General features: G+C 42.1%; 1 protein-coding gene across 2 annotated transcripts in view; it reads right to left on the reverse strand.

The window, feature by feature from the left end:
• SFMBT1 (Scm like with four mbt domains 1) overlaps positions 1 to 19,018 on the reverse strand; it is a 71,963-nt gene that overhangs the window by 25,651 nt on the left and 27,294 nt on the right. For both annotated transcript variants that reach the window (XM_085072876.1, XM_085072875.1), the window contains exons 2-3: positions 9,081 to 9,242; positions 3,566 to 3,660 (exon numbers count right to left, since the gene is read on the reverse strand). In XM_085072876.1, coding sequence (XP_084929002.1) covers positions 3,566 to 3,660; positions 9,081 to 9,108 — 123 coding nt within the window. In that variant the 5' untranslated portion in view covers positions 9,109 to 9,242. The remainder of the gene's footprint in view (positions 1 to 3,565; positions 3,661 to 9,080; positions 9,243 to 19,018) is intronic.

Below are 19,018 nucleotides of genomic sequence, written 5' to 3' on the forward strand. Positions count from 1 at the left end.
ACAGTTCAGTAACTGCCATAGCTATTATAGTCTCATCAGCCAGCACATACTGGTTTGCTAAAAATAAAACTAAGAGAACTACACCAGAAAGAAAAGCATATGCCTCTGTTAACTGTTCCTATCCCTCAGGTTAATATCCTTCACTTAGAGAAATCTCTTCTTAAAAACATAATCAGGACCCAGTACCTGCAGGCATTTTCAAGTGGTATTATAGAGGGTGTCTCTTAAAAAAGACAGTTGTCTTGCTGAAGAGATATTCCTAAGAACTTCATGTTCTGATTCCTGAGAGAAAAGCCTCCAGCTCGACAGTTTAAAGAATTGGGAAATCTGTGCAGCTCCCTAGACCCAACCTTCCAGCAAAGTCTCACGGCAGGGAAAGCAGCTTTGAGCAAAACGGAGCGCAGCAGCAGCAGGAGCGCTCCCTGCAGCCAGGTGCCTTTCCTAAAGCTGTCCTGGCCAGCTCCTGGCAATCCCGCAGACGGAGACGCTGCCCGCGCCCTCTCCTGGCAGCACCGCCGGCTGGGGAAAGCACAGCCAACTCCTGGCTTCTCCTGGGTCACCCAGCCAGCAGGGCAGGCTGGGCATCCTCCAGAGGGTTTCCTCCGGAGCAGCGGGTCAGAGAGGGCAGCTGAGCTGGCCAGGAGCTGTGAGTGACTGCAGCCCACCCCCCGTTCCCATCAGGTGCTGTCCCCCAGTTTGTGCCATGGCACAAGCCAGACCCAGGGATGTGACTCAGCTCAGGAGGAGATAATGATAAGGAAGAGGCAAAAAGTATTAAGAGCATGCAAGAACACACAGCAAATAAAATGTGTTCAGATGATGCTAAACACCAACTTGTTTTTAAAGGTCGCACACATATACTAAGGAGCAGAAAGGAATTAAAAAAGAGCATTCAACACCTCTAGAGAAAGTGTATTTAGACTTGGAGAGGGATAACATTGGCATTCATTGCAACTCCAGGTTTTTGGCAAGTTCTTTTTCCTGCTACATTTTATGCAAAACAGTCACTTTAATCTTGATATTGTTTTATTTTTAAAATGCTAACAAACATTAGAACATACCTGATTTCAAAAGTAGCTCATATTTTCCAGTGTGTCTTATTCATATCAAGACAAAACTTTCAGAATTAATATAAGCATACAAATATAAAAAGTCACCTCTCCCATCAGGAAGTCTAGTTTTTTTGCTAACAGGGGCTGTTTAATCATGGATTACAATTTCTTAACCTGATAATTTATTTTCCTACAACATGAGTGAGGTATTTCTCACCCACAACTCATAATGGGAGGTCACAGTCTCACTACTTCAGTATTTAAAAAGAACCAAACACAAACCTTATGCTTCCATTAAAAATTTATGTATATTAATTTGTTATACATGTTCATCTGCTCTTGTGCCAATACTATTCTTCAGCTTAGATTTTTCCACTCTGTTTTTTAAAGAGTACAAAAGTAGTTCCCTGTTAGCTCTCCTGACAGTGGATTATAAAAATATGTAATTTTTAAAGTCAAGCAACTGGGGCCATGGAGTCCAGCTGGAGGAACCATGAACACCAGCAGAGCCCCATGAATGCCTGCACACTCTCTCACTGCATCCTGGAATCACACTAACCTATCCTTAGTGCTCTGTCACAAAGACAGGCTGTCACTCTCCACTGGGAGGCACTGAGGCTCTCTACTCTACCTTTTTCAACACTTTACCTTCTAATGCATAGCAGGAACCCCGGGCATGTGACCCTGCACTCCTGTTATTTCTGTAACTGCAAGACTGATATAAATACACTTCTCCCTCTGCTTGTCAATCCAGCGTCAGCAATAACTTCTCAAAATTTTATGCCAAGCTTAATACAGAGTGATCTCCGGATAAATTTTAAGGAACTCTGCTAGAAAATGCCCAGTAGTTCCATTCTGAACATGCAGACATCTATTTCCACACTCACTGATGACCCCAGGCAGAGGTCCTGGCCCCCCAAGCCCCTAGCAAGTCTCCCCAAGGGCAGCAGGACAGGGCTGGGAAAAGGGCTGGGCTTTGCCCACAGGTCCTCACTAAACCACTCTCCACCACCATGGCACCAAAACAGCACTGTGCTGCTCCTAGGTAGGGATCAATAACAATACAAATTTGAAGGTTTTTTAAACCTAATTGTATTTTTACCAACCACCAGACCTCTGACTTGACAACGCTGAGCTGGCACACGGGCAGTGAGTCTTTCAAAATGTGTCTCCGGCTAATTAGCAAAATGCAGCTACAATATTAATTCAGTTGGCCACTGCTGTAAAGCTGGCACCACAATTAGTTGTATTGTGTCCAAGCTATGATAGCAGGCTTCTTTAACAGAGATCCAGTGAGGTAAACCACACCAGAAGAGACAGACCATTCCTTGTGTTACTGCAAAACACCATTGCTGAGGTTCCATGCTGTGCCCTCAATGTGGGCTAAATGGACACCACCACTAAGTAAGCTGGCTCTTGCTACAGCCTCAGCTCACTCAGGAAAAATAAAGCAAGCACAGTCCCCTTCCCTTCAGAAATGAGAAACCTGAATTTTTACTTTGAACAAAAAGCTTACAATTACATCACAGTGTACTAAGAGCCTCTGTGAAGTCTGTATTTTCTGTGCACTTTACTACTAACACAACTGCTGTACTTGAACAGATTATTTAATATTCTGCATTTCCCCAGGTTACCCTTGGACTGAAAATGCTTTGTGATCTTTCACAAGCAGACCTCAGTCTGTTTTCCTGCTGATTTAAGTTTCCAAACTGAAAGCCATGGTATTGGACCCAAAAGCCTGAGCACCACAGGGTATCTCTCAAGCAATGTGTCACACATAGCCACCAGTCTGGCAGTCTGGAAGGTGTTTTAAGTACTGGAAGAGAACCAACAGATTTGGACACCAGCTCTGTACAGCTCACTTTTGCTGAGGACCCTGTACAAGAAAGCAGATTTCTCACTCAGATCTCCCCAATGGGATGCTGCTCTCCAGGATTTTACCAACAAACATTTAAGATGTCTAAGGGCAAAAGCAAGAGCTTATCAAGACTTCATCCTATCTGTTAAGCCTGTGATCAACAATTATCCTAATCAGTTTTCTAACTACTACAGTCAGGTGTTTGGCAGAGCTGTTATTTTCTCCTTGCCTCCTTGACATATGCCATTAAAGCCTTCTTTGAGAGCACATGTGAATGCTGCTGTTCAAGAACTATTCTGACACCAGCTTTCTAAAGCAACTCCTCCATAGCAGTTGTCCAGCCACAATCACCAAAAGAGTGAGACTGGATATTTTGAGCTTCTCGAGAAAAATCAAGCTTATCTTCTAGTTCAGAAAAAAGCTTAACTCCTTAGCTTTTAGCACTTGTGGGTGGGGTTACTCTGTGCTATGTACAGAGAGGAAGAGAAGAAACAATAATAAAAAAGTTAAATTCTGCATTTCTCTATAAAAAGCATGATTCTAGTTAGTCTTCCAAATTTGAGAGCAGCAACTCATTCAAAGAAACCCTAAACATTCAGTGTATCAAAAAAAACAACATAGGAGATGGTAAGCAAACACACACTCCTGTACTCACATGTTTAAAAGATCCATGGGGGGCTGCAGTTGCTCCTGTGTCTTCTAGATACTCATCCCAATTGAATTCCATTTCTTCCACACTGGAACCAGCATCTGGAAGAGAAGCCAAACACTTCTAATTCAGCAACCTGCTGGCTTAAGCTTCAGGCTACTACAAAGCACAGCAAAAGCCACTTCAATTCCAAATGCCTGAGTACACAAGTGTGCAACGAACACATTTCAAGAAATAGACAAGACTGTTGACCTTTCTTCGCATGTGAACAGCACTTTTAAGTTGGACTTGGTCTGGAAAAACAGTGAAATCCTGAGGATTTTGGTTTAGCACAGATTTGCTTACAATTTCTGAGTGCAGAACATAGGCAGAAGAGCTCTGTTATTTGTATCAACAAATATGAGAGACTCCGAAGTCTTGGCACCCTGGACCATTGCTGTATTAAATTAAAAACCATCCAGGAAAGAGCAATGCCACTAGTAAGAGATTTGAAAAGAAAGTCTAAAAAGACCTTTGAAATATGACTGTGCTTTTTTTAAGGTTAGATAGTATGTATTTAGCTGTTCTAAAACACCCAAAGCAAAGAGAGGGATTCAGGGTAAATCAAGACTACTCAATTCAGTCACTTTAAAAGCCCAGATCATAAGGTGTAACAAGTTCTTTAGAACAAGAAGATCTCATTTTGGGATGCATTTAAAGCAAAAATGTGCTAAACCCACTCAAATCACAGTTCAAAACTCACTCTGTTAGGGAAGCAAGCACCTGTAACAAGCCACACTACAAATTAATCAAATTTTTGAATATTATTATCAAGCCTGTCACCCAGCCCTAGTCTCCCCTTCAGTTCTTGCTTGGCCCACTTCCTTGCTCCTTTCCTATTCCCATTTTCTCCACCATGTACCCACCTTGCTGAGAAGACACCAAACCAGCACAGGCTGGATTTCAGGTCCCCTATTTAGTTCAGCAGGCAGCCACATGACCTTTTTCCTTCAGGCACACTGTGGGATGACCAGAAAGGGTCCCACCTCATGTAAGCAGCATTTTAACCTCAACACATGAGGTTCAGGTTCAGCAGCAAAATGGGGTGGCAGTGAAAGGACTCAAGACCAGAGCTTTCATTTTCATTTTGAGGCTTGATTCCACCATCTAAACCATTGTTATCTTTATGAATGAACAAGGGAGTTTTTCACCTCTCAGCACCAGGAAACCCGAGACCTTGTTTAGATTTGGAAACAGAGAAATCTCTATGTATCACACACCCAAGGAGAGCTCAGCAAAGGTTACAGGACACCAGCATTTCCTACACCTGTGCCTTTGCTAGGACAGGCAGTAACTGATCTTTCTAGGAGCAGTCACTCGAGTAAGAAAGATTACACAAAAAAAAAAAAAAAAGAGAATGAAGAACTACCACATGCCCTTGTCAGACCCCTGGACATGCTGACAAGCTGCTAAGTAAGCTCCAGGACAGTTCCCAGTCCTCAAACAGAATGGAGCAAATATTTTTCCAAAAGTCTGAGATACATTAAATAGACTAAAAAACCTACAAGTCTTGAGTTTAGTATGTTCATTTTATCTTCAGACTGATGGTTAAGCTCATCTTTGACTTTTCGTTGTAACTCTAGGAATTATCACTTCCCAAAATTTAAAAATGTATATTCAGTTAGCTGTTGTTTGCTGATGACATTATCTATTTTAGAAGAGGCTCTTATCTCTCCAGAACCCAACTTTATCTGGTTTTAACCAACCACAGCTGGTTATTTTGGCCTTTCATAAGTCTCAGAGCTCAAAAGATTCAGAGCTTGAATATCACCATCACTTTTAAAGGGATAATTTTTAACTTACTGAAGAAATTACCTGAGGAAATAAATAAGGAGCTTTATTTAAAATTTTTGAGGGAATAAAAGGTTAAGACACAGAACATAGCTGTTTGCAAATTAGGGCAGAGCTGATCAAAGTTTTGGCTGCAAGCCTTTCTGAGAAAAATATAATTTCACTGCAATATGTTGTTAAAACAAATTAAGATTGCTCAACTCACTCAAACAGAATTTTATTTTTATATGACCATAAAAACGTTTAAGTTCACAGCTCCAGAATTAAAGTAGGAACAAACATCAGCTTGGTCACAACATCTATGGTCAGCCAGAACCAGGAGTGAATTCTGTCTAATTTCCCTCCTGCCCAGAGAAAACCATCTCACCACTTCCCAACAAAATCAGGCTGCAGCAACAACCCCACTCCCCTCCAGCCCCCAAAAGCAAGTCCTGCATTGTGTAACATGTTCCAGTTGGAAGGGAAGCAAAGCAAGGGGCTGCTCCGTGCTTTCCAGGCACTCTGAAAGCCTCCGGGAAGAGCGCAGGGAGCTGAGGCTCTGCTCTCCGCAGCCCGGCAGCACCAAGTCCTCAATCCCCGTTATCATCAGATAACTGCCGGAGGGGCAGTTAAGCTCCTTAAATGAGGCACAGGTCACTTCACACACTGAAAGGGTCAATTAGTAACTTATGTTGCCACTTAATTGCTACAAGGAGCTCCCAGGAAAGCCGGTTTGCCTGCTGCTCCAGCGACCCCGTGCCTTTAAAAACTCCGGCTAAAACCATTCCCAACTGGATCAGTCACCGCAGCTCCTTTGTCATTCTGCTCATCCACGGTCTCTGCAGCGGATCTGTTCAATATCCAAGAGCTCTTTCCTTGCAGCTCTGTGCTGCGGTGAGAAGAGCTCAGACTGCTCGGTACTGCACCCAAAGCTCACCAGCACAGCCAACAGCTCACTTGAAACTCGTTTTTCACAGGCAAAACAAATAAAACCCCCCAACAACAAGAAGAACAAAAATTACAAATCCCTGTCCAACACATTGCAAATTTAATACTCTTCCCGCTTTATTTTAGGGAGTTTCCTTCAGTCAGAGGGATTTAAAAAAAACTTTTTCAAAAAGCATCCACAGCTTTTTCTGTTCATTCATTCATTCACAGAAGTCAAACTCAGCTTGTGTTTACACTTCACCAAGGTTTTACAATTAAGATGAGGTGATCAGCCTCTCACTTCAACCACTGAGCACAGAGCTGGGAAATCTTATTCCCTTTTGGAGGCTGACACAGCTGAGGGCTGTGCTTAGCTATAGTTTGAACCAACCTCTCTGCTGCTTCTCACAAACCTGCCACAGCATTCCTGGTTGTTCAGCACAGTTCCTACTGGAGCAATGTGGAACAGGAAAAGCTCACTGAATAAAGCTTTAAGCAAAAATGCTGTATGTGGATTCACAGTGAGAGCAGTAAATTAGCTTTTTAATTGTGGCATGTGATAGGACTACATAAACCATGAAAAACCTCTGAAACAAGTCTCTCTTTTTCAACATCCGAATGCAGAAACACTCCAAGAGTGCAGCAAAGGATCATCTCCCTGGTAAGGTTTTCAGAGTCAGAATCCAATCTCTTTCCTGGTTTTATTGGCAGGACAGTGGCAGCAGAGTAGGCCCTGCTTAAATCAAGCCTTTGAACTATTCTGGTGGCATTTTTTGCAAGACTCTATTGCACAGCTCCATCCTCACAGGTTAGCAGATCCCTGGAGACAGAGGAGCAGTTCAATGAAGCCACATTCCTGAGGGGCTGTAGGTCTGCATTAAACACTCTGATCAGTCTGAGTTCAGACTACTCAATAAAACCTCAGACATTTACAGCAGAGATTCTTGCTACTGTGAGGAAACTTGCAAATCAGTGTGACAGATGACAACAAGCAAAACCATATTTAATGCATTTGATTCTAAAGCACAATTTATTCATCTAATGCTGCATGGGTGTACATATTTATGCTCTCTCTTTCTCCCCATATCCTTAATTGCTGCAAGTCCTAAATGAATTCAGCTTTCAACTACATGGAGACATAGCTCTCTGTATTAGACAGGATGACTGAGCAGCACATTAGCTCAGAGGCAAAGCACAGGTTTGGCAAAGGAAGGGGAAGAAACCTGATACAATTCCCTTCCCTCTGGCCTTGCCATGCAACCAGTTTGTGTCAGTAGAACTTTCAAACCAAGCTAACATTTTCTTAAATAAAATCTGAGAAGTGTCCTACAGAAGTTCTGTAGAAAATGCTCATCCACTTTGGAGATGAGAAAATGCTCTGTAAGAATATTAGCAGTTTCCTTGCAGGTGTATCACTTCCCATTTGTCACTATTTCTACTGGCATTATTGGGAACATTCACTCTTCCTCAATTTTATCACAAATTACATTCTGCTGCTCTCTGATACATACAAGTAGAGAAGGAACGTGGAATTATACCATTTGGACTTGAGAATGTAGTGAAATATTAAGGAAGTTAGGCCTTAAAAATATCTGAAATGGAAACAGTCTACACTAGGCTGTGCTGATCTTTAGATTTGAGCTAAATTCCCACTGCAAATAACTTTCATGCATCTTTAATGTGATTTAGTTGAAGACTGTCACATTGGGCATTTAAGTACATCACAATTGAAGGTCTTGCAGACTTCAGTAAGGCTAACCCAAAGGTTTCTCACCCTGAAATGTAGATATAGTTCAATCTGATTTTAATAACAGTTAATCTTTTTCATCTACACCAGCTGCGAAGCCATGAATAAATAAAGACAGGTTGGAATTTCAAGAGTTGAAAAAGACTGTGACAAGAATGAAAGTTGTCTTTTCCCCTTGTAGTGCAGGAGAGTATCACAACCAAAAACCCTAACCACTGTCTGGGTACTTGGAGGCAGAGAGCTTGGATTAAAAACCAAAAACAAAGAAAAATAGGGGGGAATCTCCAAAAACTGCTGCAAATCATTAAGTGGAAAAAAAAGACACTAGTCAAAGAATACAAAGGGAATGTTCCAGCAGTGGTTTAGACTGGTGTAACTCAAAAGCACTTCAGAAAACAATATTAGAGGGCACAACAAAACCAATGTGCTTATGCTTACACAGGCAGCATTTGCTGGAAACCATCTCTGAATGCAAGTAAAGCTCTCATCTGTTATTGTTTGCTTTTCACAGCCTCCTGTACTCAAACCTGGCACAAAAGGATGCTCAGGGAAATAGCTGCTGAGTAATTTCAAGCCAGTATCAAACCTTTCTTTAGCTATTCAAAAGCACATAGTGAGAGAGGGCTCTGTGACCTGGTACTCTCTGAGGAAGATGGAAAAATGTCAATAAAGGGTTTAGGACTGAGGGATGTGCTATCACAGCTGTGGACACACCACTGCTGACCATGTAAACAACTCCTTGCCGCTCCTCTCCCTTCCTTACACTCCGTGATAGAAGTCAAGAGTTCCCAATAGCCAAGGAAAAAGTATTTGCATGTGCCAGGAGACATTCTAAAATCCACGTTCTTTACGCCTGTTCTTGATTATTTGACTACCATGACAGACCCACAGCCAGAATCTAACCCACCCTCATGGCAACTGGAGTTTCTCCCTGTGTACAGCACCAGGCACATGCACTATGGGACATTCACTGTGCCTGTATTTTTTAGAATAGTTTTTTTTAGAATAGTTGGCCAGAGAGCTGGGCTGGACTGTTACCTGCATCATACTGCTGTTCTCCATTCATCTCCACAGGAGCTCAGTGGTTGTTGCGAGCAGCCAGAAGCAGGGGAATCCAAGGCTGTCACTGTTTGGTGGTCATGAGTTGCCTCCTGCCTTCGACAGCAGCCAGGACATTCAAGAAGGGATCCTGGAAAACACCTGAAAGGAAAAACTGGTAAGAAAATCTTTGTGGGATCTTTAGCTACTTTTAAGATAGAATCCTAGAATGGTTTGGGTTGGATGAGAACTCAGAGACACCTTCCACTATCCCAGGTTGTTCCAAGCCCCATCCAGCCTGGCCTTGAACATTGCCAGGGATGAAGCATCCACAGCTTCTCTGGGCAACCTGTGCCAGTGCCTCACCACCCTCACAGGGAAACATTTCTCCCTAATATCCAATTTTCAAATCTATTCCTACGAGCAATTAAATTATTATTTAATTACAAAGGGCAGAAACTGAGCCAGGACAGGTCTAAAGTGAATCCACCAGTTCCCTGGCAGTGAACCATGAGTTTTCTTTCCTTACAAAATTCTCCACAAAAGCAAAGTTGTATAGTAAATAAAAGTCTAAGTAACGTTTCTTTACTAATAACGCACTTTGACTGACATATTTTTATAAATCAATGAGAGGTCACAAAACCAAGTTTATTGACTTAAGAATTCTTGCAGGAAAAAGATAATTTCAAATACCCTTTGCATTCCTGTTGAGCATCTGTGAAGCACCTTTTTTTTTGTTTTAAGTGAGATACCTGAAATAATGTAGAGGACTAAAAATCAGTTTCCAAAAAACATAGGCTGTGCTTCTCAGATAAACACATTTTGAATAACAATAGTTTATAAAAACGAAGTCCTATACATTTGAAAAGTCTCTGATTTTGAGTTTTGTACAGCTAGAGTGTCTATGCAGACTACCTGCTAATCCTTAGAGGTACACAACACTGGTAGCTGCATTCACACACAAATAAATCAACACACTTGAATAGAATAAAACATCCAGCAGCAGTGCTCAGTCATGTAGGAAGTTCAAGTACAATCAAAACTACAGCCAACTTAAAAAATCTTAATTACCTGTGAAAATAAAAATTTTTTGAGAGTAGGAAGAGTTATCATTAAGAGCTCCTACTGAATGGCAGCTTAATGCCACAAAAATCTACTGCATAGAAGATACTAATGACTTTTATTCATTATAGCTTCACAGGAATGTGTCTGGAATGGAACCCAGCTGCCAATTTCTGCTCAATGCTTCTAACCTGCTCCACTCCAGCTCAGAAAGTCTGTGCTCAGCATGGAACTACAAGGTCACACGTTAACTCCCAATTCAGCTCTGCCTCTGTGAGAAAATTACTGAGAAATTAGGCACAGGTTCCACTCTCCCTTGGTTCCTCACACACTTTCTTCCAGACTATCCTCTCCCAAAACCTTCTCCCTCCACACACTGAGCTTCCATCTATTCTATCTTTTATACAGAAATGCTGGAAGATGGTGTCACTGGCAGTGCTCAGCACGCAGGGAAGAACTAACTGACAAAACACTCTTTAATCATTAATCAAAATACGCCTTGGTAATGGCCTATCCCAAGTCTATCAGCTGTCACAGTGCTAAGCCAAATCAAAAGCAACACTGTGAAAACTGCCGAGCAAAGCATGCATTCCAACAAATCTGGGGATATGCCACTGGTTTAGAATAGTGTAGGCCTGGCAAAGTATCCTCAGAGTTAATTGCAATTAAGCTATTTTCAGTTTATGAGATACAGCTCTGAATTAGGTTCTGTAACTAAACGACGTGACGTAACTAAACTCCGCACTTTTTCTGCAACATAAGAATATTTAGGACATTAACCTTCCCACCAAAAAAACCCAAAACAAACCCACAAGACAAAACACCAAACACCAAAGAGGTTGTTGATTTAGAAGATGCCAAACACTGGCAGCTCCTGTTGAAGTTGATTGATATTCTGCCCAAGTCAAGTTGGGTAGTTATTCAGGATTTCATAAGCAGTTCTGGTGTTTTATGTACACAAAATTGAGAATACTTGTAATTAGCACCCACCACGGCTGCTGCTTACAGTCTGGCACCCCAAAGATTATCTTTTGATAAATCTCGAGGGAAGTGGAGCACAAGTGCTGCTGGAACAGAGCTGATTTGGAAATACTTTGGACTCTTCAGTCTCACTTCTGCATTTCAAATCTCCTTTCAGCACATGAAATATTCAGATGTTAGCAACTGGAGGCAGCATTAAAAACAGTTACAGTTCATTAAAGCCAGATGGCTCACTTGAATATGAAAAGAAATCAAACATAAGTTGGATGTTGAATTAAAGTAAATCAGCTGGTGTCTGGGGCTTAATATTATTTTAAAACAAAGGCACATGAGACAATGGGGACAGGAGACACCCCTGAGGACTGGGGATGGAGCTACAGCAAGGATCAGGCTTCAGCTAATTCCTTCACGCCAAGGCATCGAGTAAAATCTATTTCAAGCCCCTGTGTCCACTGCAGAGCTGCACTCTGCACAGGCAGGCAGGAAACCTGTTGCAGGTCTGCCAGAGCAGGGCAGGGATCCTTCAGCACCTGAAAACTACAGCTCTGCTCCCGAAAATCTACTGCTAATGCAGCAAGGCAGGTGAAAATCCCTTCCTTTTGTTATTCTTGGAGGTGGGAGGAGAGGAGCTGAATGTCCTCCTTGTCCCTATGTCCATTCACACATCTACCTGTGCTCTTTCACTTCGAGAAATACTAATTATGCATTCCTTAGGAGACGAGATGACACGTGCACTTCTTCTAAAGATTTTTTGTAACAATTTTTTATCGTAGGATGCACAGTGGGCCCAATCCTGATGCTGCACTGGATGGGGCTCCAAACCACAAGGCACAGACCTTCCCAATCCTTCTTCCTGATGCTGCCTTGCACAACTGCAGCCACAACCTACAGCTCATTTGCCTCTGCTTCCATTATTGCTGCAGAAATCAGTAATTTCCACAGCCTACAAAAACAGCTCCAAACTTTTTTTTAACCTCTTTCCTAATGTAACACCACTACAGTTAATCATGAATATAGGTCTCAGCTGGCCATTTTGCCACGAGAAGATGAGATAGTGGCTCCAGGGGAAAAGGGGAGCATGTTGGAATCAAGATTTGTATGCAACTGCATACTTGCAGACCACAAGCCTTATCAATGGATGAGCAGATCTAAGGTAGAGAAGCAGTTGCATGGGTCCTTTGCCCTAGGAGATAAGCCAGGCTGAAAACATCAGCCCTTAGGAAAACACATTTGCACCCTCCCAGAGCACAGAGACTCCACCCAGCCTGAGACTCTGCTGACTTGTCACTGATAGAACAAAGTCAAAAAGGACCTCTTAGGATGACAACTTAAGTTGAAGTGTTTTATTTAAAAAAAAACCAAAAAACTATAGCGCAAAAAGAACCCAATGCAATAAACTGTTCAGGTAGGAGCCAACTTAATTTTAGGTTCAGCATACAACGTGTAATACTTGATTTATAAGCATTTTTGTGAAATCCATTCCAGGTATACCGGCAAGTTTTATATCACTCTTAATGTTTTCAGCACAAAACAAGATACGTCGTGCAAATTTCTCAACCAGAACCAAAATCAACAGTGCTGGAGAAAATTAACTTTTAAACTATTCAGCGTGAGTTTCATTCACTCTTCTGTAGCAAGGCACTCACAGTACAGAAACCCCCAAACTGCCTCACTAGGGTGAGTGCATTTCCTTAACACAGCCCCATCCTTTTGGGAGAAAATGTCAGAGACTGTGGCTAAACACTGCTGCCAGCTCGGTGGAAGGATACAGCTGATTACCTGCCATAGCACATCAGCAACCACCTCCATCAGGCACAACGGCAGATTTTTGCCTCCTCTGAACAAAAATCTCACTCTTGAAATCAGGATGGGGAGAGGTAAAAGTGAACTAATATTCAGCAGAGCATCTGGTGCAAGAAATCGTTAATACCTGTGATGGAACTGTTTAAGATTCACAAATCAGCAAGTGTCTGCATGATCACTGCTGCTGCACTTGGATGAGCAACTCCCCAAAGCCCACAGAGCTGCAGGTGTGTGAAACACCAGCACAGGGCTGTGTAAAGCCAGCACGGCTTTGCCCATCTCCTCTCCCCCACCTGAGGGTTTCTGAGCTCCAGTGACACCGTGCAGGAGCAGGGTGAGCACTAACCCAGCCTCTGTCTCATCTGCCACGGGGAATACAACTCATGTTTTGAGATTGAACAACCACGTCAATGCTTCTGTCAGACAGGACATTAAAACTATTTTCTTGGGAAGCAAAGTATTGCTGTACACACTTAAATCTATGCCCTTCCCTCTTGCTCTGTCCCCCTGCCATTCTCCCTGCTGGAACCCTTGGCAGAGGTCCCACTTCGCCAAGAAAGGGTCTCCAGAGTCCCACATTTCATGCAAGCTCCTAGTTCTTGAAGGCTTCTAGAGTCAAAGGGTTTAAGACCTTCCTTACAATTTTGTCTTCTCTTATTTAGTCCCTACCAGCTGGAAGCCTGGGTAACACTTTAGCTATTTTGTAACTTCAAGCTGTATAAGAAAAGTAAGTATTTCATAAGCCTTCCTAGTACCTGACCTTCCACAAACAAAAGACAAAGTGGAAGACTTCTCAGAGTCTCCAATTTATGCTGAAATTCCAATTTTTCAAGCCATTTTAATTGCTGTTCTGTGACAAGAAAAAAAATCAGTTTCAATTGCTTACCTGCAGGAAAGAAAACTACCTGTCACAGAAGCTGTGGCTCAGCATTGTTAGCACACTCCAAATCTTTTCAAGGCCTGCAAGGCCCAGAAAGCAGACAACAGATAAGCAACATAAAGTTTGATGTCTCTATAACAAAGTAATAAAAATACTACCAATTTCATTAGTCACAGCTGCCGAAGGAATTATCCCATCCAATGTGGAGAACAGAAACCTTTGGGTGACTTGCAGTTCTTTGAAGCATTATTTTTACACACACATATGAAACAGCTGGTCTGTAAAAGGCAGCTTATTTGCCTACTTCTGTAAGGATTTATCAAAGACAAACAAATAACTGAATAACCTTCTATGCAGGTAGGAGCACCAACATTTTCTTTAGGTTGTCTTGATTGCATACTGGGTGCTCCAAAACAAAAGCAAAACCTTCCTGTATTAAAAAAAAACCCCAAATAACAGAGGCAGCTATGTTTACACATTTCTGCAGTTAATAGTCCAACTGTAACAAGGAGTTCACCACCTTCCCTTCTTGCCCCTCTAACCTGTCTTACAGTCAAATGGTCCCATTTTGTGCTTTTGTAAGAGGCCCCAGGAGCTCTGTCCCAGTGATCAATCCTTCTCCAGCACCACTGGCTATGCCTTACATCCTGTCCAAGGGCCACAGCATCAACCACCAACCAACCCTCCTCCAAAAGAAATGTTTATTTCAACAAAAGCAGTCAAAATTTCTGAAGTTTCAACCTCTCTCATCTCTCTGCCAAGTCTCTTAACTTATCTGAGCTTTTTCCTTGCAAGGGCAGACATTGTGTTGGTGTTTAACACTCAACCCCTGCTCCTTGCAAAGTGCTCCTGAAGACAACAGGGCACAGGATTCCTGCAATCCCTTTCATCTCTTTGCCTGCCAAGAATGTGCTTCAGTTTTCTTATCTGAGTGGCCTCTGAGAGCCAAACCCATCGAACATGAAAATTATATATGTATATAAATGCAAATAGGAACTCCTATCACCAGAGTTAGATGGATTCACTATTAAAACTTATTATAATTTCTCTCACACCTGCACTGAGATCTCTGCTCATAGACCAGTAGTCCTAACAGCTCCACCCTTCCAACTCCCTGCTGCTCCCACTGAACCTGTTTTAGCAGGTTCATCCCTTCCATTGCAACAGCAATGCTGAGACTCCTCAAAGAGAAGTGCATTTAAAGAACAGATCTTTTATTAGAGCTATTGTACATCACAGAAAAAACAACAAACAATAACCTATTCAGCAAAATTCTGCCGATAGCATATGTGATGTTTATCTTTTCCATGTAGGTTAGGTCAAATTATGTCTGTTCTCCAATCCCAACCCCTGTCTGAAGTCCAGTGGCTTCCAGGATTTGACTCAGAGCCTGGATCTGCCTGACCATCCAGGTAACACATCTAGAACTGGGAAGCCTGTTAATGAATCTTGAAACACTCAGGTCCAGCTCAACAAATTACACGATCTGACTTTACAACCCATGCTGTGCTACCCAGATACTAAAGCAATTTCCATGGGACTGCATGTTATGTCCAGGTGAGAATGTAAAAGTCACAGCTCTATTTCCAGCTAATTTAAATGCCAACGGACAGACACAGCATTCACTTGACAGGGGAATAACACACAATAGGGTGTCCCAAAAAGTTCCTTTGTGTTTATAAGCAGTTGCAAATAGGAGCTGTTAAATATTGATTAGTTTGCCTCTAACGTTTAAGATAGTGGGGAGTTCTGTCAAGTCCTTAAGGTCTGGTTTTCTTTTTTAAATGCAAAATCTCCAGCATTATTCTGCTCTCTTCATCTACTTTCATGGCATGCAGACTACAAGCACATTGGGGGTTATGGGCCAAATAAAGAAACCAGACAGAACAGACTGCTCTGTTTTCATTGTTGATTTTTTAAATTCATATCCTATTGCACGCATACAACTGCCTGAAGTTACAGGTTGGAAAAGAAGATGAAGGAAAAATGTGCAGTTCCTGCTGCTCCCAAGTCCCAGACAACAGCCTGGCAGCTTCTTATCCTCTGTACAAAGACAAGCAGCATGAACAAGCAAATATTCTACCAGTAAAAGGTAGCATGATTCATGGTGAGATAAAATAGCACACTCAGATGGAAAGAAACTGACTTCTACCTCTGGATCTGAATACCCAATGCATAAAATTCTGGAATACCAGGACACAACGATGTGAAAAGGGATGCTGCCCATGAGGAAGTGATAGGCAGGAGTAAAGGAAGGGACCCTTTACACTCCATTTGAGGAGCCTTTCAGTGAAATGTTCCCCACCACACACAGCACTACCCAACAGCTGCTTTCTCAGCTTCCCCAGAGTAACTACATGACAGAAATAGGTACAGGATCATGGGTTAGACTTTTAGTGAATAGCTTAACTTTTTCCTCAGTCATCACCAGTCCCGCTCTTCTGGCTTGAAATAAAAATGCCCAGAACTCACTCAGATGCTGATCAGGAGCCAACTCTGAGCCAAGGCCAAGATTTGAGACCTGCAGCACAGAGCCCTAGAGTGAGCAGCATGTGGGGAGCTATGAGTGGCAAGGCACCTGCATTAGCTCTTCACAACCATGAGCTCCAAAATAAAAGAAAATCACACCCTTTCCATGGTGTTAAGGAAGAGCACCAGCATTGCTACATGGGAGAAAACAAAGAACCAATGGATGAACATAACTGAGGACACAATACTCAGCCATCCACTGTGTGAATGGAAAGTGTTTTAAATCAAGAAAGTATATTCATTGCACATACATTTGAGGCAATTAACAAAGATACAAATCAATCTGTAAGTGCCCAAAACATGAGGATTACTGGAAAAACCTGAGAATACCAGATTTGGAAACTAATTTCAATCTATGAAGGATGTCAGTCCTACAGACAGCATATGAAGGTCAATGCAGCCTTACAAAGTTACAATACAGAGTTCCCTAATATTGCCATGAGGCTCGATTTATTCAAACATGTCCTTGCTGCCGACTCATAGTCTGTGCATATGTTATAGGAAAGTCTTGGAATAAAATCTGAGCAGGACACTCAACTCAGCACTCAAGTCACATAAAGGGAAAAAACTTATCTTCCAAATCCTTCCCTGAAATTGAACTCCTATTCCAGAGAACCAAATGTCACCAGTGCAGACAACACAACAATTAAAGGAGTGGACTGGAGGGGGAATGAAGGTATCTTGCAAATAAGACATTTAAAAAAAAATCCATAATATAAAACACTTTTCTGTGTAAAATCACACTCCTAGTTGTTTCCTTCACCATGTCACTGAAATGGTACATAATACAGAAAAAAAGTAATACAGTACACCCATTTCTCACCCACAAGCAACACACAGAAAGGGCAACTGTCCCTTGAATGCCATCACAACCACAGGACAACTCAGATCCCGTCAGCCAGTGAGGGCTCACACCACTTCCAGACATTTAAGAACCACAAAAAAGCCTAACTTAACACCAAGAACATTTGTTCCCACCAAGGGCACTCTCTACTCCACCAAAAAGAAGTCTAAAGGTTAGGAGCTAAACCTATTTATCAACACATTAATCTCTAGTTCTAGATCCCATTTTCCTAGAGCAAGCAAGAACTCTAACACATCTCCAGTTCAATTGAAGTTGAGTTCAATTCCAGTTGAAAAAAGGCTCAACTCTTTGGTGTACATCAGTTGTGAAATCATAACCAAATCTCCTAATTTGGGTTTAAAAATTGATGCAGTGGTTGAACTTTAGGTTCCTATTTTAAAAACACTGGCACTGATACTAGGGGAAAACAAAGGGAGTGGCATTTCATTTATATTTCTTTGCATACATGGATCATCAAGCTTTCTTCCCTGAACAAATAATCCGTTAGTTAAATAGTCACTGGCAGGCTAGAGTGAAAATTAAGATGGAAAATAATTTATTTCAAAGTTTGCAGTTATGGTATAATACAATCTCAATCTAAGTAATTTAATCTTAAATAATTCTAATTTTAAAAAAACCTTAATCACAAGATCTTTGTTTTTATGCCCACTAATGATATTTGAACATAAGGTCTGCTTAGACAGATGCAACCACAAATCCAACTGTCCAACAGACAGAAAACCTTCTTTAGCAAGCAGTGGAACTAAAAAAAAAACCCTGCATGATTGCAAATAAATGCTGCAGAAGCAAGTAGGACACAACTTCAGCAAAAGCAGTCATCACAACAAATCAAGTTGGATCAAAACAGACTCAGAACTCACAATCTTCCGAATGAAGAAATTAACTTATTCCTGCGTGGCCAGCACAGGTCACAGAACAGGCAAACAGGGAAAGCCTGGGACACTAGAAGTTGTCATTGTAAAGTGACACTGAGTCCATCTGCCCAAACAAGGACTCTGTGCTACCTACTAGCAAAGACGTAAGCCTCAAGCTAGTAAACAAAAATTCAAGTGCTGAAGGTAATAAACTTGGAAAGGACTTACAGGAAAGAGGACTCTGGAAAGGTGACAACCACACCCAACCCACACAGCTCATACTCCACAAAGCCACTTCTTCATCAAGGCCATCAGTGCTCAGGCCTTGCTTTCAGAAACGCTGATAAGCAGTTCTTCATTTCAGATGAAACCTGAATAAATGAGTGGAGTGGAAGAGTGAGAACTCTGGGCCTGCCATGACATTTTCTTCACAAACCCACATTTCAGCGTCCAGCATTGCTTCAGGGCTTGTGTGCCTCAGGTTTTTATTTTCATAGCTTAATCTCGCTGTTTCATTACCGTGCAAGGCAAGTGTGATTAGCAGAGCAGCCCTGGAACTCTCCCAAATAGCTCTGCAGGCAGCAGGTGCCAGCACCAGCACAGCATCTGCAGAGACACAGAGCCCAGCCCTGCCAGCCTGGGGACAAGGAGCAGTGAGGACATCCCTTCCTCCTCCTCCTCGCAGCTCCTGCAACCTGTGACTGACCCACTCTTCCCAAAGCCCTCCACCAGCGCTGCACAAAAACACCAGCAGCACAGAAAAGTAAACAGCAGCAGGTTTCACTTATTCTGTAAGGATATGTTCTCCTCCTCCCTAGGAGACCAGCTCAATTCAATGCATGCTACACATATCCCATGCAAAAGCTAGTCCTTGCCAGGACTACAGTGATTTCCTACTCATAGGCACTCCCTGGGTTAATAATGAAAACATGACTGTCAATTATCACCTTAAAACTGAGGGGAA

The sequence above is a fragment of the Lichenostomus cassidix genome, chromosome 12 (assembly GCF_008360975.1).
Source record: "Lichenostomus cassidix isolate B80296 chromosome 12, HeHo_3.0, whole genome shotgun sequence".
NCBI lineage: Eukaryota > Metazoa > Chordata > Aves > Passeriformes > Meliphagidae > Lichenostomus > Lichenostomus cassidix.